The 26,496-nt window shown below is 36.7% G+C and overlaps 1 protein-coding gene across 4 annotated transcripts in view; it reads right to left on the bottom strand.

Annotated features, from left to right (window-relative positions):
* The window catches only part of DCC (DCC netrin 1 receptor), a 1,203,097-nt gene that overhangs the window by 451,659 nt on the left and 724,942 nt on the right, over positions 1-26,496 (bottom strand). For all 4 annotated transcript variants that reach the window (XM_032259518.1, XM_032259520.1, XM_032259521.1 and 1 more), the window contains exons 6-7: positions 26,138-26,292; positions 23,437-23,557 (exon numbers count right to left, since the gene is read on the bottom strand). In XM_032259518.1, coding sequence (XP_032115409.1) covers positions 23,437-23,557; positions 26,138-26,292 — 276 coding nt within the window. The remainder of the gene's footprint in view (positions 1-23,436; positions 23,558-26,137; positions 26,293-26,496) is intronic.

The following is a 26,496-nucleotide window of genomic DNA, read 5'->3' as shown; positions in this document are numbered from 1 at the left end:
TGGAGTGCAGTGGTGCAATCTTGGCTCCCTGCAACCTCCACCTCCTGAGTTCAAGTGATTCTTCTGCCTCAGCCATCGCTGGGATTACAGGCATGCACCACCACCACCACAGCTAATTTTTGTTATTTTCAGTAAATATGAGGTTTCGGCATGTTGGCCAGGCTGTCCTCAAACTCCTGGCCTCAAGTAATCTGCCTGCCTTGGTCTCCCAAAGTGCTGGAATTATTGGCATTAGCCACCATAGTCAGCCCATATTTCATTTTAATGGTAATGCAGTTGGTCATATCAGAGATAGCATTTATCTTTTAATCCATTCTTGTGATTCAGTTGCTAGCATTAAAAACACCTAGATTGTGGTGTGTGTGTATACACGTTTGAATAGAAATTCATGTCCTTAACAAGTTGCTTCAAGGTCTATGATATTTCAGAGTCTGTGATATGGATTGGATTGGTATTTGGAAGGAAAAACAAGGCCTCTCATAGCAAGGAGAGATGGACAAATAGACCGATAACTGTAATCAAAATAAACATGTGAAAGAAAACCCACCCAAATTATATCAGCTAACTCCCCATCTGAAATGCTGTCATACAAGTTAGATCTTGAATTTCATCAGCTCTAACAGGCTCATAGAACAGTTATGGATTCAGTTTCCTTCTTGACTGTGTCAAAATATGTAGATTTTTATTCATATAATGGATTGTTGTAATAAAGTTAAAACATATGCTATGACATGTATTTTATATGCTTTAAAATGATGAAGTGCTTATTTTATAAAGTCCACTTTCTAGCCACAGACTAGTCAGTGATTCCTTTATTAAATTATTATGCATTAATATCTCTGGAGGAGGGAATGGCAGGCAAAACAGAAAGACAAGAGGGTACAATATTTACATAGTTCACTTGCTTAGGTCTTAGCTTCCCAAATTCGCTTGATTTAAGAAGAGTCTTCACCTGGCTCGCTTGTTAAAAATATGGATCTTAGAGCCATTACATTTTTTATAAATCTACCAGCTACTCTAATAATGGATAATACTTTAAAAATTTAAGCTACCTTTGATGTTAGGATTAACACTAAAACCTTCTCCAAATTTTGAAGCCTAAGAAGTCAATTTACATGATGAAAATGAATTTACAAATAATAAACATGTTATTCTATAGCATTCTACTACTGTATTGAATTTCCTAGAATTTAAAAAAAAAAAAAAAACTATCACATAAAGATACTTCACAGGGTTCTTAATGATCTCAAAGGCTAAGATGAGAAATCAGATTATTTTCAGTCCCATAGTTTTGCTAGTCAATGGTATTCAGAATTTGACACATTTTAAATACATTAAATTTAAAGACATATTTGTATATACATATATAGACATATATATGTACAATATATTCAATGGACTGAATGTAACATTTGTATTTTCCAAAATTCATATGTTGAAATCCTAACCTCCAAAGTAATGGTATTAGAGGCGAGGCCTGTGGGAGGTTATTAGATCACGTAGATGGAGCCCTTAGGAATAGAATTAGTGCTCTTATAAAAGGGACTCCAGGGGATTATCTATGTCTCTTTGAACCATATGAGGATACAATACATCATCACTCTGCAGCCCAGAAAAGGGTCCTCATCAGAAATCCAACCATCATGCTGGCACCTTGATCTCAGACTAGGGAAGCTCACTCAGTCTCCAGAATTATGAGAAATAAATTTATGTTGTACATAAGACACTCTGTCTAAAGCATATTATGCTTGAATTGTGTTTGTGTATGTCTGTGCCTGTGTGTGACTGTGTCTGTATACACACACAATTTTTTTTTTTTTTTTGGTAGAAGAATCAAAGTAAGTATTTCTTTTCACATTATTCTCTTGGATGTTTATCGTTCGCCCAGGGTTTGAGAGAGATGAAAAGCTAGCTGAAGCTGCTTGGATCTATAATGGCTACATGAGTTCTAAGTACACAAAGCATCACATTTATTGGAAGTCTTTGATTTACATTCTTCACCTTACCATGTATTTTCTAAGATAACCATTTTCTGTTTTATTCACATGCTAGAGAGAGTTGGTGCTCAACTTTTGCTGGGATTGATTTCCTTGAGGAATACATTACTGGTTCGGCATGTGGAACTGATGCTGGAATTCCGCAGCAACTCCTGACACTCTGCTATGATGCAGTTGCCAGAGGAGCTGTTAACAGGATGGAGACACTCATGAACCCCAGGCCATGAGCGGTCTATAGAACAAGGGTCTAAAATAACTGTAGAGCATGCTACCTTTAAGGTGGAAATGCTGCCCCCAAATTGTCCTGCACCCTAAGACATTCTGCATGAACTGTGAAAAATTATCAAGCTTGGTAACTCAGTTGAACTGCTTAGTATAGTTTTAACATCAGGAAACATGATACATTCTTTATATACCCTCAAAACACTGGTCTTCCACATTTTTTTTGCACAGCCCATAATATTGAGCCAACCTCTAGCACCCTGTAAAGATAGTTTTCACTAGCAGAAAGTGAGAGAATGTACTGGCCTCATGGATTATTATTTAGAGTTCTATTGGCTACTTAATGTAGATAACTATTAATCTAAGAGATTTGCCATTAAGACTTTTTTTTTGTATTTCTTCCTTTGCTTTAAGAAACAATACATTTTAATATTCCAAGTGATATCGCAAGTAAGTTAAGGATAATGACTCTCATTAGAAAAGAACTTTCCTAAAATTTTAGCAACTGGTAAACATACATGTATGTGTCAGAACATGAACTCGAGGGCAAAGTAGTGTGCCAAGTAGCGAGGGGAGTGGGGAGAAAGTAGAGCCAAAGATTATCAAAGTTTAAATGCTAGGTGCTATTTGAATTAGAAATTGGTATTAAATATTCAATTCCCTTGTGACAGTAACACGAGTTAATGAAAAATAATGATTCTATTGATTAAAAAGTGACAGCTTGTACAATATACCTGTGATATAAAAATGATTTCAAACTAAAACGATTATTACATTATAAGAAAATTGAGATAAAACAATTCACTGTCTTATGCATCATATGACTTCAAAACACTTAGAAAGTTAGACCCAGTTTCCTTAAAGTATAACCATGATATGGCTATATAATAGGGATGAATTGTCCAGCCAGCACAGTAGGCACTGTGTCAAGGGCCACAGTACTTTTAGGTGCCCATGAAGAAGGTTTAAGCTTTTTTGTTAGTTACAGAAGAAAAAATAAGTATAGTCCATCCTGAATTACATTTGTCTTTATTCTGAAGCAGTTATAAAATTTGTAACTTTTTCATGAAGAAAGAGACCTGCAAAAGCATGTGTCTTTTTTCATAAACAATGAGACAGAAGTAGACAAGAGGCAAGAAAGAGGAAACAATTATTTAAAAATACATGAGTACGTCCAGGCACTGTGGCTAACGCCTGTAATCCCAGCACTTTGGGAGGCCAAGGCGGGCAGGTCATTTGAGGTCAGGAGCTCAAAGCCAATCTGGCCAACAGGTTAAAACCCCATCTCTACTAAAAATAATAAAATTAGTCCATCTTGGTGATAGGCACCTGTAATCCTAGCTACTCAAGAGGCTGAGGCAGGAGAATTGCTTGAGCCTGGGAGGCAGAGGTTGCAGTGGGTAGATATCACACTACTGCACTCCAGCCTAGGAGACAGAGCGAAACTCCATCTCAAACAAACAAACAAACAAACCAAAAAAACCCAAAAAACAAAAGACAACAAAAACACGAATACAAGCATTACATTGCTTCTGAACATTACACACCAGGACTTGTCGGTGCAGGGGGTGGGGGGCTCTAAGGGAGGAACAACAGGGGTGGGGGCATTAGGGAGGGCTAACATTAGGAGAAATACCTAATGTAGTGACAGGGGGATGAATGAAGCAAACCACCACGGCAGATGTATACCAATGTAACAAACTTGCACATTCTGTACATATACCCCAGAACATAAAGTATATATTTTTTAAAAACCTAATAACTAAGCTAGTCATATTATCATAAAGAATATTTGGTCCTATTTATTGTAAGTAATACACAAGTGGAGATTCCATATCAAAAAAAAACCAAAAAACGAAAATAAACAACAACAACAATTACGAAAACATGAGTACAAGCATTTCATTGCTTTATAAAACTAATAACTAAGCTATTCATATTAGCATAAAGAATATTCGCTCATATTTATTGTAAGTAACATGCAATTGGATAGAGTTACTTACGAGAGCATATTCATAGTATCAAGCATCACAAACTTATCAAGTGTTTTGGGTTAATGCTCATTTCTGGCTAATCTTTTTTAATATTCACAACGAGAACTATATGATCATTAACTTTGTCAATAAGAAAACCCATTTAAATGTAACGCAAAATAATAGAAAATCATTGCTGGCAGTAATAAGGGAATCATTGTCAAGAAACTCCAGGTAGCAATGGTTTATGAAAATACTCTACCAAAGCTGAAATGGGAACGGTCTGGATTTTGTATAAGAAATGAAATATTCACTTTATCCTTCTTAAATGATGGATTCTGTTTACATTTCATAGTTATTGACTCCACAATAAATTTTTTTGAAGGAGGATCATTTGGACAAATATCCAAAAATGAGTAACTTTGTATTGTCTAAGTTCAAGCCAATATCAGAAAAGTGTGATTTTGGAAGGAAGAGTGATGATTCTACCATCCTCCCACCTGCAAAGTTAGCTTTGGATTCCTATTTTATTTAAAAGAAATGTGTGCACAAGCAAATAAAAGTCAGCACTGTAACGTACCCTGTTCTATGAGAAATATTTTAATGGCTTCTCCCTTTGTTTAAACAGTATTTCAGCAATTCAGGAAATCCATTATAATACTATCCTGTAGGATATTTAAGGTACAAATTTAAGAAGGTGACTAGGTGATCTGGGGAGCTTATTTAACCTACAAACTGGAATGATAATTTGACATTGTTTACTCCAGTTTCTTACACACAAAGAATGAGGACCAGACACTGGATCCTGACATTTCTCCGTGCTAGGGAACTGGTAAAGACCCTTAATTATTTTAGCTGGGGGGAAAAAAAGTCTCTGCCTAGGTTTCTAGGTATGGTTCATACTGAATTTCTTGTGTACATCTTTATTCTTCTACGTGGTCTTGTTTGTGTTAAATTCTTCCTTCGGATGTTTATTATAACCCTTGGCCTTCATTTATTAATTCCTGCAAAAGCTACTGAATGCACAATCTCTTGATCCTCAGAACCTGAGGGCAATTCCTTGTGGCTTTATGCTTTTCTGTTCTTTCATTGGGGGCTGTTTCCTTCTGTTCTGGAAGCTGCATTCTCTCAGTACCTGGTTAATAGGATTGGTTTTAAATTGTTTGGTAGGCATTCTATGCTTGTAGTAAGAACCATGGGATCCCCCATTTTCATAGTTCCACTCTGCTTGTGAAATATCAAGACAGAGTTCCTTGGCACTGACAGTCCTAGATATCATTTTAAAAATCACTATTTGTTCAAGGTTGTCCAATTTCCATAAGAATTTTCCAAAGTGATCAGAACGTAGAGGCAAAATTACAGGAAGAATCTTGAATTCAAGTATTGTTTTCTACTGAAGCTGTAACAAGTTACTACAAACTCAGTGTTTTCAAATCTAATATGTTTGTTATTTTATAGTCCTTGGGTTAGAGGCCTGGCATGTCCTCTAGGTGAAAATCAAAGCATTGGCAAAGCTGTGTTCCATTTTGCAGGCTCTAAAGATGAATCCGTCTCCTTCCTTTTTCTACTTAACGAGGCTGTCCACCCACATTGCTGGGCTTGTGGGCCCTTGCTCTGTCTTCAAAGCCAGAAACAAGTTAGAGAAGCTGAAACAAAAGATCTGACAGGACCTGGAGGAGATGTTGGCCAAGGTATATGCCAACAAGTAAGCCACCAGAGATCAGCAACTCATATCCTGCATAAACCTCCCAAACAAATAAAGTATAGCTACTTGCTGTGGATTGAATATTTATTCCCTCCAAAACTCATGTTGAAGTTTAATCTCCAACATGGCAGTGTTGGCAAGGGAGGGCCTTTGAGAGATGATTGGCTCTGCCCTCATGAATTTATTAACTCATTTATAGATTAATACATTAATAGGTTAATGGATTAATGGATTATTATGGGAGTAAGGCTAGTGGCTTTGTAAAAACAGGAAAAAAACACCTGAGCTAGCACACTTAGCTTCCTTGCCATGTGATGACCTGAGCCACCTTGGGACTCTGCAGAGAGTCATCACCAGAAAGGCCTTTACCCGAGTCAGCTCCTAAATGTTAGACTTCTCAGCTTCCATAATTGTAAGAATTAAATTCCTTTTTAAAAGTAAAGTACCCACTTTCAAGTATTCTGTTATAAGCAATGGAAAGTGGACTAAGACACTACTTCCTTGCATCTATTTGCCTTTTCTGGCCCACACTAACTCAAAACCACAAAGAGAGGAAAAGTCAGAAAAAGTTTCAGCTTGACTAAGTTGATACAGTAAAAATCCACCACATCTATGTTTATTCTTTGACATTCAGATGTCTCTGCCACAAAAGAAAACTGTAAACAATAATTTTTGTTGCTCTTTATAGCTATTCATTTTATCCCCAAAGCTCTGAATATCTAAAAACGTGGTAAGGAAATTTGGTATGACAAAATCCAAATTTTAAACAGGTCTCCATTTACACGTAAACAAAGAGTTAGGTTTTTCATATGATGCTCTCCATAGAGGAGTAAACCATCATACACTATTTCTATTTTTATGTCTTAAAATTTATTTTGAAAAGCCAAGGGCGTTAAAATGTACTCCTTCTAAAAACGAGTATGCAAGTAATCTTGCAGTTACAGGAAGACATTTGACTCAGTAATATTTTTCAGAAAGTTAACTGTTCCTTAGATGAATCTAAGAAATAGTCAACAAAAAGGCGTGTCACAAATTCTTTAAGATTTAGGGGAAACTGACAGCATACAGTGTACACTTTTAAAATTGCCAGAGTTCATTCATGTTGCTAACCATCCAAGCCATACCTGATGCTTTAGAAATCAAAAAATTTACATATTGGCAATTGAGTCTTTCCCAAGGCTCCCTGGATACCTCATATTTCTTTCAATAATAATATATAGAATCATATATATATATATATATATATACACACACACACACACACACATATATATATGTATCTCATTCATGATCATAATTATGCCATCTCTAGCACCCAATTGTTAATTCTATTTGGAACAATTGAAAAACATAAAGAATCTGAGCTTTGGTAACAAAAAATTGTGTTAAAACAGATAGCAGAGAATAATAAATGTTGTAATGATTATGTTGATTTTCTTGTTTGCTTTTGCCAATTATGTCTTGGGAACATTTGTGAAAGAAACAGCAAAGGTCAAAAAACACCTTAGAATTGCTCTCTAGTAGAATCAAGCATGAAGAAAAAAATGGACCAGGGTTACAGGGTTAGGCATAAAACTCGGTGAGATGTAGAATTTCAGGATCCAGAAACGGAGGTACAAACTGAAGAGACTAGGCACGACTGAGCAGAGGTAGAACATAGAAGGTAGATATTCAACCTAGTTAACTAATCACAGGCCAGAAAAGCAGCCTTAGCAAAGTTGGCATGTGCGTTTTCTGAAGGAAAATAAAAGAGGTTTAGACATATCACATGGAAACGATAAGAAAGAGACATATTTAAAGGTTTTAGGAAACAAGTGCTAGTAAATAGAGTTAAAGCAAAATACCCACTATTACTAATTTACAATGTATACATGTCATTGCTATTGTCTTTATTTAGCATGCTACTTGCTAATTCATTACTGAACAAAAACAATTATAACGTCTTCATATATTTATTTTAATTATTAGCTATCTGGTCCAATTTTTTGCCCTGGAGTATTATATTTCTTAACAGTATATATTTTTTAAACAGGAAAGCTCATTGTTTAAGACAGTGAAAATTAAGGGAAATAATTTATTATAAAAGAGAAACTAGTCTGTTAGAGAAAAGGATCTCTTCCAAAAATTAAGTTTTAATTACCAGGAGAAATGATTACTAATAAAGCTAGATTCAGCCATAACCACGTAACAATTTTTGTTGTTATACTTGCAAGGTGAGTTTATAGGTTTCCAAATGTGGATTTGATTATTTACCATACTTAGTGCTTTCTAATTTAAAGTAGAATGATGTTAAAACCCACAAGACCTGTACATGGCATAAATTGATAAGGATGAGGGTACTTTAAAGAATACAGTGAAAGCCCCCATTGGACCTTAGGCTGAAATAAAATTTCATTACTGCTGCATGGGGACCAATGTGTTCTCCTTTGACAAGGACAGATTTTAGATTAAGCACTCTTAGACTGTAAATTACCATTCTTGATCACTGGCCTCCCCTGTCTATGGTGCCTTAGAGAAATGGGACAGACTCTGAAAAAATGTAGATTTTAAGAGGTAAAACCCTGTCTCTTAACTATCCCCAGTTCTCACACCCAAATTTCCATGTTTCAAGGCAAAGAATAGTAATGTGAAGGCTGTTCAATTTAAATAGGAATAAAGAACATTATAATTACAAATCTTAGTAGTCATTCCTAAAATTATTGGCTGACACGGCAGTCACTATCGGTCACCAATTATAATTACACACACTTTGGCCACCCAAGATAGAAAAAGAGGGAGGTCTGCTTACAAGTGGTACTTCTGGATTCATCTTTAAACTTGCAAGGAATTTTATTTTACACATTAGCTGTGTACAGCTCAGGCTAAACAATTAATGTTTAAATAGAGCACATTTGATTTTCTTAAACAAGGGAAAAGGAGATGTGGAGGTTTCACAGAGAGAGGGTAGAGGTGTTTTTTTTTTCTTTTAAATCCTGCCACTCAGATAAGACATTATCATTGATATCCAATAGAGACTGCTTTCCTTGGGTGAGAGCTAGAGCTTCTAATTCGTTGTTTTGTTTTTGATTTGTGCATTTCAAAAATATTGGTATGATGAAATGACCATAAGATAGATTTTCTATCTTTTTTAAGAAAATTCATTTACATCAACATGAGTGCACACAGAAGTAGGCCATTCCAGCCACAGTACACAGGTGTTTATTTCCTAAAGCAAGCTTATTTTGTAAAATCAATTTGTGAACTCATTACATAAATCCATATTAAACTATTTAGTCTATATTTAACTCTATAACAAGCATAGTCAGGGTAAATTAAATGGATTTTATTTCTGGGTGGCAGAAAGCCAAAGTTAGTCCTTCTAATTTATTTCTCAGTTCTAATCTGTGTCTGCCACAGACAGAGGAGATAAAGAGGGGAGAAGGGGAAAAAGAAGTGATAGTTTTTACCTTCTGCTATTTAAAGGCTAATCAAATCAATATATTCCAGTACTGGCAGTGACAATACTCAGTGGTTATCTTATGTTAATGCATAACCCTTTAACTCATTATTCCAAGACGGTAGTGCAATGAGTTCCTTTCTCAAAGCTGGGTAAAATATGTCCAGCAAGGAGGAATCATCTCATCAGTAGGAGAATGACTCACTTATACCCTATCAAGGAACTAAAGATGCATGATAAGACCCTGTCACACTCTCCCTTAGGCTTTTCATTACCATCAGCAATGCCAATAACTTACAGAATTCCCAGTCAGTATCAACAACTCCTTTTCAATTCAAATACAAACTGCTAACCCTTTCCTCTTCCATATAATTCTTTGAATTCATCTCTCTTTCCATGAGCAGAGTTGCCACTCAGTTCAGGCCATAATTATTTCCCTCCGGAGATATTACAATACATTCTGTATTCAGCTGTCCTCTTGCTCTGATCTCTTTAATACACAAAGCAAAATATGCTTTTCAGTAAGCATATTAGTTTTGCCTCTTTTGATTGTAAATTTCTCCTTTACATGTTTTGAGGTCTGTGGGATATTTACTTCCTTTGCTTCATCTTTTACAATATCATAGTTTATACCTGGTATTATCAATTAATCAGTAAAACAAAGTATTTGCCTTTTAGGCTTCCTAATGAGTAATTGAGAGTGTATCATCGCCAGGCCCTTTACTCATGCTGGAAATACAAAGATGATCAACTCATGGGCCCTCAAAGGACTCACAATCCAAGCTCTTTCTGTCAAGATGGACATAAGTCATTCTTCCTCCTTTCTTAAGTGATGGCTTTACCATCCATTCAGTTAAGTCAAGAATTTAGGAATCAGCCCCAATTCCTAATCCATCTGTGCATATTCATAACAATCTCCAAGGTGTAAGGACCTTCTAATACATTCACCCACTCTTTGTGCACAGTCATAGTCAATGACCTGATTCTCTCTTGCTTAGCCTACTGATGATACAGCTTCCAACTGGTTTCCCTATTTCTGGACCCTGTTTCTACCACTGCCAACTCACACAGCCTCCAAAGTTACCTTTACAAAACACATAGAGAAGCAAGCCCATCTTTTACACTTAGCCATCTCTATTCCACACAGTCTAGGAAAAAAGTCCACTTTTCTTTGTATATTCTAAAAGATACTCTGTGATCCAGCCCCTGCATATCTCTATGGCCTTACTGAACCACACATAATTCGCTGAATATATACTTTTGCTTCTGCTCTATGCTCCCATGTGTTGTGTGTAGTATTTCTTCTACCAGCCATTTCTTTGCCCTTCTTGGCAGCTTGGCAAAACCATATCCTTACTTCAAAGTCCATTTCGGCTCAGATGTCACATCTTCAGTGATGAATTCCTCTTCCCATAGAGAGAGTTGCTTCAGTTCTCCTTTGTGCGACCTCCTTTGTGTTACCCCTATATCTTGTATTTATATACTCCTGGGATTCAAAATAATTTGTTCTATGCCAAACTTCCCTATTAGACTAGAAGCTTAAGCATCCACTTAGCACCTGCGTTCAGAGAGTGGAAATAACTTTTTCTAGGATAATGTTTTATGGACAAAGCAACTACATTGTTAGTATGAGGTTTTATTGTTATTTTTCTTGATCTAGAAAGCAAAAAGATATTTGCCATTTTTCTCAGATGAATTTCCCCAAGGGTCAGCTGTTTTTATCTGAGAAAGCCTGTTAAAGACCTAAAATATCTGATCAAAATTGGGCTCAAAGCCCCTTATTAAATAATGAGAAGTAAGGCTCAAGTATAACAAGAAAGCAGCTAGTCTACATATCAAGAATTGGACATGGAATTCATGAGATCTAAAGGCTTGCATCTGGGCTACCAATTCCATTATCCATTTTTTTTTTCATTTATAAAATCAACCAGATGGGGCAAGAGAGGAATATGAAATAAGCTACACGGTATTTTTATTTCCTTTTTCTTCCAATGAAGTGCCATACTGTCAGGAGAAAATCACTTAGAGAAAGAATCGCTCTTCCTTGTTCAAAACAGTTTGCTCCGCTTTGGTACATTTTCATATACATATATTCAGTGGATGTCTTTTGGAACTGAAGACATCGGTTCTGATTAGTAGGTAGGTTAATTTAAATAGGAACTGCGCCTAAAAAATGTCAAGAAATACAGGAAACTGGCTTTTCTATTGAACTTTTCTTCCTTTACAATGACATATGTTTTATTTTTGTGGATAGGTCACTTTAATTTCCAGTGAATTTTCTTGTATTCATCACAGACAATCATCTACATGAAAAAATATATTTTGTTGATATTGTCAGGAAAAGTGTAGGGTCTCCTATAGATTCTTGGTAGATATTTGTCAGCACAAAATAACAAAGACAGTTGTGCATTACATACACTAGTTATTTAGGCTGATTAATTATTTTTTAATGGAACTACATTATAAGCTAAAGACCTCTGAATACTTTAAATGGAAAAAAAAATTCTCTTTTTTTAACCTAGATTGTAACCTAGAGCTTTTCACTTAAACAAAATAGAGCTTTTCAATACATTAGAAGCTTTGTCATTCTGGATGGCAAATGACACTACAATTCTCATAAGATAGGGTCAAAACAAAAAAATAGTATATCAGGCACTGACTGTGTTATGTTTGAGGAGTATTAATACTAACTTTAAAGGCGCAAAGTTTCTTTGAATTGTACCTGTCATCTTGAATTTGTGATTCTTAAAAAAAAAAATCAATATCTAGGTAAAACTTATTTATTTAATTAATTTATTTACTTACTTATGAGATAGGGTCTTGCTCTGTTGCCCAGGTTGGAGTGTAGTGACTCCATCATATTTCACTGCTGTCTCAAACTCCTGGGATCAAGGGATTCTTCCATCTCAATCTCCCAGGTAGCTGGGACTGTAGGCATGTATCGCAACACCCTAATTTGTGATTCTTTATATATTTCTGGGTATTTGATAAATATTGAATAATGAATACAGCATTGCAAACCACTATGCTTTAATTGCATTTGATAATTAAGATTAGCTATATCAAACGTATTCTTTGTTAAGCTATGGAACTCTGGATAGCAAGAGTTATGTGATATTCACCTTAAGACTCAAAAAGCTTCACACATCTAACTCACACTTAGCAATGGACTCTAACAAACTGAAAAGTTGAACAGAGATCATTTGAGTAGAATAATATTAGACTTCATAAATTAATTTCCAGCTTTTAACCTTTATTAGCAATTTTAAACTAGTCTGACTAGACTCAAATCTGAAATATCACCCATTTATCTGAGAAGCCTCCATGTGTGGATAGAACCTGCGTAGACAGACCCATTATAACAGTGGCTGAGAAAGTATGCTGAAATTCACACATTTTTGCTAGCTGTGTGACCTCGAACAAGTTAGTTAACTTTTCTGTGCAGCAGTTTCCTTACTCACAAAGTAACAGAAAAATAACCATAGGAGCGTCCTCTGACCAGAACTGCTCATCATGAGCTGGGTTCTCGGAGATGCACCAAGTTATAAGGTCAGATAGGACCATCATCAGTTCATGGGAGAAAAGTATTACATTTGGCATTAGGGAAAAACAGGACCAGAGGGACATAACAGCAGGGTCCCAGAACTCCATGTTTTCAATCACTATTGTACAACTGCCTTCCCTTTCAACTCACACTTAGGACCACGTGACTGAGGGATAAAGAGACCAAGCTTGGTCTGCTTGATGTGTGGGTACACCCCAAACTGGATGGCTGCTACACTGCAGCTCAGTGAGGGATAGGCCTGAATGAAAGTGGTAGAGAACCTTTCTTAAGATAGAATGTTGAGTACACCACATCACCTACTTTATGTGAAAATATAAATGGCCTCAGGGCAGGACTATATATATAAGTATATAAACAAGGTCAAAGGCTTGGCTGATTGGCCAATGATTAGAAGATCAGGAGCAAAAAGGTTTGGGGAAAAGGCAGGTGGATGGGCCCACAGGAGTGAACACCAAGTTATAAAAATCTTTGAATCCCATGTAAACACCAGATTGTATAATTTATGGAAGAGGCACTAGGCAGTTATGTAGACAGAACAATTCAGCCAGCTGACATCAGCTACCCTCCAGTGGAAGCATGAAACGTGCACAAATGATGGGCTACAGAGGATGGAGTGAAGCCCATGCATCGCTCACTGGCATTGGCTCTAATCCTACACGGTTGCTGCTACTCACCAGCAGCTGCCACCAACTTTGTATGCCCAATTTCCTAGCAAAGGAGACAAATGCTGAGCTCTCAACAAATCACTATTCCTTAAGGAAACCAGCTAGCCTCTGGGTGACATGTTTACTTGGACTTCTATGCTAGAAAGTTTAGAAATTCATCTTGAAAAACATATTCTGGGAATGGGTTGCTTTTTCTAGTCTCAGGACTTCTACCTGCACCACTATCTCAGAGCTCATAAAGTATTTGAGACCAACAAGGAATCCCTCATTATACTGAAATACATCAAATAACTTACTTCATAGAAAAAGAGGTATAGGCATAAATGTCTATGCCTATACCTCTTTATATGCAGATCAATGGGAATCTGCCAATCCCATCACATATCAACAACAGCTGCTGACTTGATACAGAAAAATTAAAGCATTCAGAGTTACAATTAAGGAGCCAGGTTGGAGACCATACCCTAAACAAAAGGGATACTTTCTTCTAGGGTACAATATATGTCTAGATCAATGGGCAATATATGATACCATGTCCTCAATAGGTAGACTAAATGAACAAGAGATTAAAATAGGCATGGAATTGCTTACCATGACTCCAGTGACTCATTTGGAGAATCTGTGTTTACCATCCCTATGACTCTAGGCTTTGTAGACTTGGAAGTCCTCATTCACAAAGGAGGAATGCTTCTATCATTCAACTTTGAGCTACTGCTGCTGCCTTGTCATATTAGACTTCTTGTGCTAAAATAACAGCAAGCAAGGTAAGATACTATCCTGGCAAAAGTAATTACTCAGGTCATTAAGAGGAGTTCGGAAAGAGGAAAACTATGACTGGCATTCTGATGATCTAATGGAGTATCTCTTGATACTCCCTTTCCCAATTTTGATGATGTATTGGCTAGTACAGTATATATGACCAGTAAAGGGACAAAGCTTGGGTGTGTCTACCAGGTAAGCCACAGAAGCTAGCAGAGATGCTAGCTGAAGGTAAAATGAATCTGTGTGGGTAGCAGGAGTGAAGCAGTGCCAGTTGCAGCCTTGAGACCAGTTGCAGTTGTACTGGTGGGGGTTATAGTTCATCTCATTAACCTTCTTCCTTTCCCCTGGAAATAAGACTTCTCTAATCAAAAGGAATATATATCTCTTTCTGTGTGTTCACACACACACAGTACTTACGTAATATATAATCTATACATATGTATATGTGTTTTGTGTATACATACACATCTTTTATGAAATGGCGATATACATATGAAAGATAAGAATATAACAATTTCAAAATCAAAATCATTTGGATGCAATATAAAAACCAATATTCTTCTCTTTTACTTTTTCCACTATAGAGAGCTAAAAAAAAAGAAATGGGATAACACTCTTTCCTATATTTACCCCTGAAGTATGATGTGATCAGTATTTATGAATCTATCAAGTTTTCCATATAGTATGGATTTATAGTTATCAATGGTCTCAGTACATTCATATTACTGCAGAATTCATTTCTAATTTCAAAGTCTGCCATATAGCAATATCCTCTTGATTAGCACTGAGCTGGCTTGCTACTTGAAGCACATGCTGAATGAAGGACAAGGTGAATGACAAGCCTTTATTTGCTGAGAAACCTCTGCCTACATAATACTGGCATGATCAAGTTATTATTAAACTGATACTGCAAACCGTGCTGCAAATGTTTCCACTAGCAGTCATTTTGAGAGAGGACTTTTCCCTTAACCGTGTCCACTAGGCTAAAAACCTAGTGGAACATTGTCATTAAATGTGTTTATTAATTATTTTCTTGGAGGGTGGAAAAATATGCTAAAAGAAAGCTACCATTTTTATCTATTCCAATAAATACCTGCTATTGTTCTTGAGACTAAATAAAACCAACAAAAGACTTTCTAATAGCCAGCATTTGTGTGGCAATTTACAGTCCACAAATCCCTTTTACATACATTTATTGCACTAAATCTTTGAGACAATTTTCTACTGAATTTTATAGCCAAAGAAATAGAGACTTGGAAAGCTTAGGCAATGTTGCCTAAGAATCTGTTCATAAATATACTCCATATTCCAATACATTTTTAAATATCCACAAGTAAACTGGATAAAAGTGTAGAAATGAGATGTGGACACATCTCATACATGAGGTGAACATTATATTGTCAAAGATTAAATGACTGCTTTATGCCAAACTTAGCCTACCAATGAATCACTCAGAGAAAAATGTTAGTTTGGGGGTCAACATTTCTCTAACAGGAGGAAGACTTCGAAGTAGTAAATAAAAAAAATCATATATTACTTTCCTCTTATTTTTAGCTTCACAAGCAAAAATAATTTTACAATTTATTGAATAAATTTATAGTCAGATATGCTGAAGTTAATACAGCCATTTTGAAAAAACTCAGTTCTGTATCTTCTTAGCTACAATTAATTACCAAGGCTTATAAAGGAAAATGCTCTAGGAAAGCTTATGGGCTATAATATAACTGCAATATGTTTCAAAAATACTAAGTTGCACTTTTATGCATTTAGACCAATGATGGAATTCTAAAGAGGAATTCTGTAGTTTTAATGAGCATCTCAGTTTGTGTGAGGAAACTATATAGGACCCATTTTCCTGCTTGGGTCCTCTATCACTGTAGTCTTCCACATGGAATTGGTTCTTCTAAATTAGTTACAGAACTCCAGGAACAATTTGATCCTATGCTAAACACAATTAAGCATTTAAATCATAGTAACCTTTCTCATATTAAGAGACAAAATTTAACTTAAATTTTCTACCAGCAACTAATATCAAAGTAAGAAGTACAGCCCTTTAGCTACAGTCACTCATACGTAATTGCTTAGGTGCTATTACACTGAAAAATTAAATTCTAACAGATCTTAATAACTGAACTAATCATTCAGTTTTCATTGCTTCACACTGAATCCCAGTCAAGTTACTATGTCAGAATCCACACATCGTAGGAAACACTATAATTATAATTATATTACTATATATATATATATATAATTTTCTTAGTATATTCCTTTTGTCCCTTTAGATTTCTAGGTATTATTCTCATACTGATAAGGAACAACTCATGATAACCGATACAAAATTCTGATTTTCCGCCTTGATGTTCATGATTGACTCTTGTGAATTCCAAGCTATATGATATACTGCCTTAATATGATGTTTAAAATTCAACATCATTTGTAATCAGTAACCTTTTCCAGGGGAAGACAGATAATTGATAACACTTCTCATTTTTCTAAATGTCTAACCAATATATTTCCCCTGCTACAGTGGAACTCTATTTTTTTTAACCAATGTTGGAGAGAAAAAATAAAACCAGCATTTAAAAATATGCAGTTTAACATGAGACATATACTCTATATCTTGTCCAAGCAAATCTACATTTTGGGAAATATCTATAATAGCGTTTATTCTTGTTATGATTATATGGATTTTTCCCACCGCCTTTTTGTGCATGATAGAATATAATGAATACATTATTTCTTCCCATGGCAACTTTATTCTGTCTTCACTTATTTATGCCACTATATTAAACACATCCCAGACTGCATATGCGCCTATCACAGGTTCATTCCTAGTTCCATGGCCCTTCACTTCCCTGCTCAGCATTCAATTACTTCCAACAACCTTCCTCTGCCGACACTGTCAGAAAACGGAATGCCATACAACAGCTAGAACCAGAAACTCAGAAATAACTAGTATCTTGAATTCATATGATTATTTGTTCCTGCCTTGCTTCCCATCTCCCCTCCCCGGCTCCAGATAATTGCTAACATCTCCACTCAGCTACCAAATAGTCTCCTAAATTTAATTACTACCTATCTGCACTACAGTTTACTGGATGCTGACATGGAAGTAATTAATTTATCACCATCCAGTATGCCAAGGGGATCCTAACTTACTGCTTTCCTGTTTGCAACTCTGGCTACTGAAACTTCTTATTCTTGTAACACCTAACACAATGACGTTATTTTATTTTATTTTATGAGGTGGAGTCTTGCTCTGCTGCCCAGGCTGGAGTGCAGTAGCCTGATCTCGGCTCATCATAATCTCCGCCTCCCCAGTACAATTGATTCTTCTGCCTCAGCCTCCCAAGTAGCTGGGATTACAGGCATGTGTCATTATGCCCAGCTAATTTTGTATTTTTAATAGAGATGGCGTTTCGCCATATTGGCCAGGCTGGTCTCATACACCTGATGTCAGGTGATCCATCCACCTTATCCTCCCAAAATGCTGGATTATAGGCATGAGCCACCACACCTGGCCCCAACACAGTGACTTTTAACACATTTTTGCTAGACTATTTAGTAAATAGTGTATTTGCAGCAATAATATCTTATTTAGAAAGGAGACTTCTTAGCCAATATCCTGCCCTCCCCCTCAAAAATTAATTAACACAAACAGCAATAAAACTCTGTCCCCAGATCTTAGAAGAGATTAATAGATAATACACATCATATAAATCAACTAAACTAACTTTCCATCGTCACTGCTTATATAATATGGCTCCATATTTTTAATGTAATATATGCAGTCTCATGTGCAGGAAGCTATCTTCTACTTATGTGCACGTGTGTGTGTGTGCACATGTTCTATAAATAGTGAGAAACAGAAAATAAAGCTATGAATCGCATAGATAGCACTGTGTGTATGGTGTCACATGACTTATGTACCATGATTGTCTGAACTTCCTATAGTATAAGGATTTTTTAAAACACCATTGATCTTCTTGATTTTTATCTTGTTCTTTATCTAGAGGAAAATACGTATATATTTCACATTGGAAAATGCATACATTTCACATATTTTTCCCAAGCATTTTCTGGAGAGGAAAAACAAGTCATTAACTCAATTTAATTTAGTAGATTATGTTCAATTTATTTCCTAAGTCACTAATGGCTAAAGAGTGAATAGGTAACTACATATAAAAGACTAACTTGAGGCCGGGCGCGGTGGCTCAAGCCTGTAATCCCAGCACTTTGGGAGGCCGAGGCGGGTGGATCACGAGGTCAAGAGATCGAGAGCATCCTGGTCAACATGGTGAAACCCCGTCTCTACTAAAAATACAAAAAATTAGCTGGGCATGGTGGCACGTGCCTGTAATCCCAGCTACTCAGGAGGCTGAGGCAGGAGAATTGCCTGAACACAGGAGGCGGAGGTTGCGATGAGCCGAGATCGCGCCATTGCACTCTAGCCTAGGTAACAAGAGCGAAACTCCGTCTCAAAAAAAATAAAATAAAATAAAAGACTAACTTGAAACTTCATTAGGCTTATGTAAATATCTGCCAACTATAGACACTGGCTCAAATAGGTCATTGTCTGTACTTCAGTGAGCAGCAGATTGTTATGCTTGCCACAAGTAACTCTCAGCCACAACCCTGTGGACAGGCTAAAGCTGAACAGCTGGGTAATGCAGGCCCACGATGTACTTCAAAATATATGGTGACCATTTATTGTCAAAACTTAAACAGAGAGGGCTATGTTCTTCCCACATGGTCACCTCATTGCTTAATTTATATTTATAGCTGGCCTCTCTACCATCTGTGCACGCGGCTTTTGCTGCATCTCTGAGGAATTGGAGTGGCATTATTTGAAGACCTGATTAAACATCCAGGAAAAAGCAATCTATCAAGTGTAAGGGGGAAATGCAAGACAGTCACAATGGTGTCCTGTCACGCTTTCAAATTTTTATCTTCATTTTCTTTTCCTTTCTTTTTAATCCAATGCCAAACACAATAAACAACAACCAAGAGTGTAGAAGGCAGGGACAACACTCAACCATCTAGATGGAAAATGAATGAATTATCAAGATTTTCCTAGGCTCTAGTAAGGAGCTAAATGACATTTCTGCTGAGCAGAGCCTTGATGTTTCATGATCACACAGACCTAAACAAATCAGGGCCCAAGTGAAATGCAAGATACCATGAATTAAAGGCTACCTGTAGAGTTCCTGGTATAAGTAAAACTGAACATCTATAATAGGTTGACTGAATAAGCTGAACTATTGGAAATTAAAAGGAAGTAGCTTTTTATTTTTCTGCTGTCATCCATCCTCTAACACACTCTGTCAGCTCTGCCTTCCGAACCCTGATTGCAACTTGGGTCAATGCTCTGGCCCTGGGGCGAGGTAAGTATTTAAAAAGCCTTATCTTCAGGTATTCAAAAATGAAACAATCAAAACCCCAGGGAATAACAACCTCCCCACTTCCACAACACGCAACACCTCAGTGAGAACTAAATCAAAACATTAAACTAATAGTTTAAAATTTCTCTCCAGGGAGGGATAACATGGGGAGAAATGCTGGATATAGTACACACCTAAAGTAAAATGAAAAATAATAATAATAAAATTAATTAATTAATTAAAAAAATTTCTCTCGATCTCTCAAAACAGGCGTAGACTGTAAATTGGGAAGGGGGACAGTAGGACTCCCATCATCTGTCTTTCCATCTCTCAGTTCACTTCTCCCTTCTGCTTAGGGCCTCTCCAGTGTCAGAGAGGGAAGGAGGGATTTGGAATAAAGAGACAAAGACTGTTTTTCTCAGCTTGTCCTTTCAAAAGTCCACACTCATGGAAGATAGCTACATGTTTCTTTTTTTGTGAAGCAGCTCTGTGAGTTCTTCAGAAAACTTCCACCTTAGAAATGCAGTCACTGGACCCCTCCTGGAGTTGACCAAGCACTCTCTGGCTGACCTGCACCCCCCCTCCTAGCTCAGCTCCATCCGGGCGCCTGTCCCTCTAGTGACTTGGTTGGGATGGCATCAGCAGACAGGACCTCTGGAGCAAGGTCCTTTCGAGAAAACTTCAGCCTTGCCTTCTGCAAATGGAACTCACATCCTTGTTCTTCTCAAGAGTGGAAATGGGGCTTCTTCCCACTGTTGTCCTCTTTTTTCTCTTCCTTGCATTGTAGACAGCTCCAGGTGATTTTTAGACAGTGTGGAGGCTAAAGCAACTCCATGTTGGAAGCGAATATACCATGTTTATTGGCTTCTGATTAACCCCTCTTCTGGGAAGTCCTCTAAGATTTCCTGTTTATCTATTGTTCCTGTGTAACAGCAGGTACTCACCATAAATCCTGCCATTAGGTGAGAAAACTTTGGTGTTACTGTACTTCCATCAACCCACACTTCCCTTCTAAACCACCTCTCTCTCTCCCCTGGTATATAAGCCCTGGGTCTGGGGTGTAGTGGCACGGGGATCCACGATGTTGTCTCAGCACTGCCAGAGATACAGATATGGCTCCTGTTCATATGTCCCTGTTAAGTATTTCTAAGAAACCAGATTTGTCAGCCTCTTTGGTCTCTCAGCTTCCTCAGACATTGGGGGCAGGTTTGTATAGACCATGAAACAGCCAGAATATAAAGTTGCCCATTTCCCGTAATCAGTCCTCAGCAACACACACACCATAAACACACATACCACAAACACACACACACACACACACACACACACACACACACACACACACACAGAGTCTAAAAGGTTTTCCTGGTGTCTTTACAACTTGGCTTGTATAAGAGAGAAAATATCATGACAACCTCTCATCCTATGAATTCTAGCACTTCAAAGAATCCTCCATCCCTGTGAGCAGTTGCAGGAGATTGTCACTGGGCTTCTTCGGTCAGTGCCAAGTGCTAGGAGAATATATCTTACAACTCCGTTAGAAATATGAAGTCACTTATCTTGCATTGCCCTCAGCTTTATGGCCTTAGCCAAAAAAAAAAAAAAAAAGGAAAAAAATCAAACTTAACTAGAATTCTCTTGTTCTGCGACTTGTGTAGCAGCCATACTTTTGTTACTAATGATATGGTGCAGTTTTTAAAGTATGGCTCACATAAGAGACTGATTTTAAAGGTTCCTTTTTTCCTACTCATCCATTACCAGTTCAGTAGAAAACAATAGACTTAGTCACACAAATAAAATTACACTGACACTTAGAGCACATCAGTTGGAGGGAAAAGAAGCCCAACAGAAAAATGTGATCTCCAGAAAAAGTCAATTGCCCCTTTTAATTCCTATATAGTTCCTTTGGCTTTACTCATCTGGGATTGTTGTTCTGTAGTTTTTTTTTTTTTTTTTAATTTCAATCAAGGAAAACGGAGAATGTCATCTTTGTGACTATTACTATGAATCCTCAGGTAATTGGCTAGGAATATGTAAAATATAAAGACTTAATCGGCACATTTTAAATGAAAGCCAAAAACTATGTCTTATATATTTTTGCTACTTTATATTAAACTTACTTCAGGGAAAGATTAACACAAAAGTGAGCCATGTCAAAAGGAAGAAAATTGGTCCAAAAGAGTAGAAATGTACATAACCTGATAAATTACTTATGGAAGATATTAATATTTTGAAGTATTTGGTTCTGTACAAACAACTGTCTTGTCCCTGTTTTAACCTTCTTTAGTATTAATCATTTTGGAGCAGCAGAACGGGTTCTTTTGTTTTTATCTTTGTCTCTCCTCCCAAGAAACTGTGCTGTTATAGAGAAATTACATGACAGGTCTAACATAAATTGATTCTAGTTTTGGTTTTGCTGTTGTTTTTGAGACAGAGTCTTGCTCTGTTGCCCAGGTTGTAGTGCAGTAGTGTGATCATAGCTCATTGCAGCTTCAACATCCTGGGCTCAAATGATTGTCCTGCTTCAGCCTTCCAAGTAGCTGGACTACAGGCATGTGCCACCATGCCCAGCTAGTTTTTAAATATTTTTGTATTTTTAGTAGAGACAAAGTCTTCCCAAGTTGTCCAGGTTGGTCTCAAATTCCTGGTTTCAAGCAATCCTCACCCCTCAATGTCCCAAAGAGCTGGAATGGCAGGCATGAGCCACTGTGCCCAGCCTTATTCTAGAATTCTATAATTCACCACTACATTAAACTTCCAAAAGACTAAAAAATAAAATGACATTTTCTGCAATTACAATAAAAAGGAGCAATTCTTCAAGATCTATTTGATACGGTCTGGATCCGTGTCCCCACCGAAATCTCATATTGAATTATAATCCCCAATGTTGGAGGTGGGGCTGATGGGAGGTGATTAGATCACGGGGGCAGATTTCCCTGTTGGTGCTGTTCTCCTGATAGTGACTGAATTCTCATGAGATCTGGTTATTTAAGATTATGTAGCCCTTCCCTGCCTTTCTCTTGCACCAGCCACATAAATGCACCTGCTTCCCCTATGCCTTCTGCCATGACTGCAAGTTTCCTGAGGCCTCCCCAGAAGCCCAGCAGATGACCAGCTTCATACTTCCTATACAGCCTGCAGAACCATGAGCCAATTAAACCTCTTTTCTTTATAAATCACTCAGTTTCAGATATTTCTCTATAGCAGAATGAGAACAAACTAATGCACTACTTAAAAGAAGAGAAAGCTGGCTTTACTTTCAAGTGGTTATATCTATTTCTCTACCAACTTCCACTGATTCAAGACTATATTTAAGAATATATGTATAGTCCTTATGTATATGTATTTTTAGGTATGTGCCTATGTATATATGCACATATATAACTAAAATATACACATAACATATATGCAAGATATATATTTCATATTTAAATAGAATGCTGGGAAGAAAGGCAGGCTATAAAAAAGGAAGAAGGTAATAATTTAGTAGTTATTGCCTTGAAAACCAGAGGCCCTATTATTCATGATGACTATCTCATTGGAGATACACATATACATATAATTTTCTAGCAGGAATATATCATCAATACACAAGTATACACCTTAATTAAATAAACAATTTCATATTGCCATATTTGCTTGGAGGAGTAGGGAAAACAGCATGGATTTTACAAACAGACTATGGATAATTTTAAATGCAGGTACCAAAGCAAAGTTCTTATTTTCTTACCAGGCTTAGGGACGATGAGCTGTGCACTAGTCTGAGCATTTCCAGCCTCATTTTCAGCCACACATTGATAAAAGCCTTCATCTGACTTCACTACCCCAAGTATCCGTAAGTTGCTTCCTCCCTAGGGAAAAAAAAGCAGGTGAGATATTTTAAAAAACAAAAAACTCAAGGGGACAAAATGAACTTAGACGAGACCAAAGTTTAATAAAACACCACAGAAGAATCAGCAGGAGAGGCCATGAGGTGTCAGCGTCACAGACATGTCCTATGCCACCTGGGAAATGTCACACATTCCCAATTTTCTTTTCTGAATTCACAGGCATCAGTTTAACCTAGCCCTGCAATAAAAAATATGTTGACAAAAATATACATCATCCTGAATATCTAAATGTGCAGTCAACGGACAAGTCTTTTATTAGGTATATATTAGCAGCAAAAGAAATATCATTCTTTTACTTGTTACTGAAGGAAGTTCAGGTTTAGTAGCTGCCCAGGAAAAACAGAAAAATACGTAAATACTGATAACTGCAGATTCTAAAGGATAAGAAGTCAAAGTTGGATATTTCCTGGAAGTGTGTGCCCAGAAAAATGTCTAAAAATCCTTTAAAAATATTAATGCCTTTAACATATACCCTTTTGCGGTTTGGAGAGGGGAGTATGGTGAATATTTTATACCTGTGTGGTTCCTGTTTTATGGCTGAAACGCTTCACCCATAAAGACTAAATACACCAACATTAACTCCTTTTATTTAAAAATTGAGCCACCATGGTTTTCAAGGATGGATGATAAAATGATCTAGAGATATCATTTAATTGTACTAACTCAGTTTATCTTCAATATTAGTGTAAGAATTAGTTAAGTAAGTGAAACGTGTTAAATCACTTCCCCTGGAGTCATTAAGAGATAAATATTACCTCATGGGGAATTCTTAAATGTTTTTAGTGTCTTGTAGTCAATTCTTAGCTGATGTAAAATTCTTTGATAAAGCTGGCTAACTTTTAACTAACAATTCTCACGGAACTTACTATTTGTGCTCAATGTTATGTGTGTGACAGACAATGGCTCTCAAATTTCTGGAGGTTTTGGAGAAATATTTTTAAGCACAATTTAATGCAAATAGAGCACATATCTTACATTTTCTTTCACCTTAAGAAAGAAGAATTTAAATAGGTTGGCTGTAATGTGTCATGCTGGGAGAAAGATTATATTCAAAATGTAGAAAAAAAAATGTTGCATTTTATCATGTGTCCTTAAGGGCACTGAACAATCTCCTTTAAGTGCAAGTACCACATACTTTAGGCATATACAACCCTTTTTAAGGTGCAGATTGGCAGATCATTTTTAATTCAGTGGTAGTGGAAATAGCATTGCCTTTAAAGGAAATAATGGATTGCTGTGGCATTTAAAAGTTAAATTTTTATCTTTCTTACTCTGTTTCTAACCAATTAAACAAATGCAACTAAAAGTGAAAAATGGTAAGTGATGATAAAAGTGATAAATATATACTTTGTGGATTTCTTCTTTAAGAACCTTTATAGTAGGCCAATATGCATGCACACAGAAATTATGAAAGTTTCTGAAAGTCGACAGATTGTGGAAGAGGCACTTAACAACAAAGGCCATTGTAATATGATGGAGAGATTGTGTCTGGACTCACAGGATGGCTATGCTCTAGTTTCATACTGTCTGGGAGACCAGGCTTTGTTGACAGCTCTTTGAAAGAGTCATGTCTGCTTCTCAAACATAAGTAGACCTAAAACCCTCTTCTTTAGCTGCAAATTCTTTGCTATTTGAAAAGAACATTTTATTGTTCTCAGATACTCATATACCTAAAATCAGAACCTCCAATGCTGACCTATACCTCTAGGCGAGTTTTCACAGAGCATTTTGCAAATGAGACAAGCATTCTGCCAGTAACAGTGAAAACTACAGTAATGGAAGGTATTGAGCACTCCCTGTGTACTAGGGCAACAGTTCACTGAATAGAGTACCATTACCGCTATTATCTCCCACAATAGGGATAAAAAGTGAACTAAAACTTATAGGAAACTACAAAAGTTATTCCTCTTAGCTTCAATTTGTTCCAGTATTCAAAATTACAAAGCAATATGTACTCTGAGTCTTCATGGCCTCTCTATCACTGCAGCCACCAATGCCACCAGCATTCAGTGTCCTCATCACCACATCAACACTGCCCTTCTCAACTGCTCATGTAGGATCAGCTGGTCCTACGTGGCAGGGTAGAAAAAATAAGGTGTCTGTATTACCAAGTGAAGACTTCCATAATCATAAGTAGAACATCTTATGAAACTGTATTAAAATGGGTAAAGGTCAAAGAAGTAAGAGATTCTTGGCTTAAGTCTAGAATTAGGTTCTAAACTCTTTTCAATAAACCAGCAGTGAAAGTGTGAAACTGCTCAGAAAGTCTTAGGCTCTCTGTATTTCATTTATCTTTGTCTGTTTGTATGTCTTAAAGTCTTATCTGTAAAACCTGAGGGCTGAATTCTTTGATCACTGTTTTTCAGCTCAAAAATTCTTAGGTCTTGAAAATCATTTACTTTATTTGAATAATTTTCTTAACACACCACAAAAAAATCTCCCACAAGAGCCTTTTTCTTTTTGTTCAGGAAGAAAAACATGTGAAAGAAATAGGAAACAATGAATGGGATTGGAAAACAAATATGAAAAAAAAATAATTACCACTATCTGAAAATAATCACTAGGAATGACCACATCTCCATTCTTCATCCAATTCACAGTGGGCACAGGCTTTCCAGAGACTGTACATTCAAACTCAATATCCATGCTTTCATAGGCATAGAGGTTGGAAGGATGATTTAAAAACCATGGCGGAACTGCAAAGACAGAAAAAAAAAGTGAGTGGGTGGGGGTGTGAACTTGCATGCAACTGAGTTTAAAACACTTCTCTGGGATAGAAAATAGTTGTAATTCAAATCATTCCTTAAACCCTTAGCTTATTATACAGGAACTATTACAAAACAAATCTTTTGTTCCCCCAAATGCAGTTAAACAGTTGCAATTAATGGTGTTCTGCCACA

This window comes from Sapajus apella, unplaced genomic scaffold (assembly GCF_009761245.1).
Source record: "Sapajus apella isolate SASKATOON/1434 unplaced genomic scaffold, GSC_monkey_1.0 scaffold109, whole genome shotgun sequence".
Classification (NCBI taxonomy): domain Eukaryota; kingdom Metazoa; phylum Chordata; class Mammalia; order Primates; family Cebidae; genus Sapajus; species Sapajus apella.
This window is presented reverse-complemented; position numbering and strand designations above follow the sequence as displayed.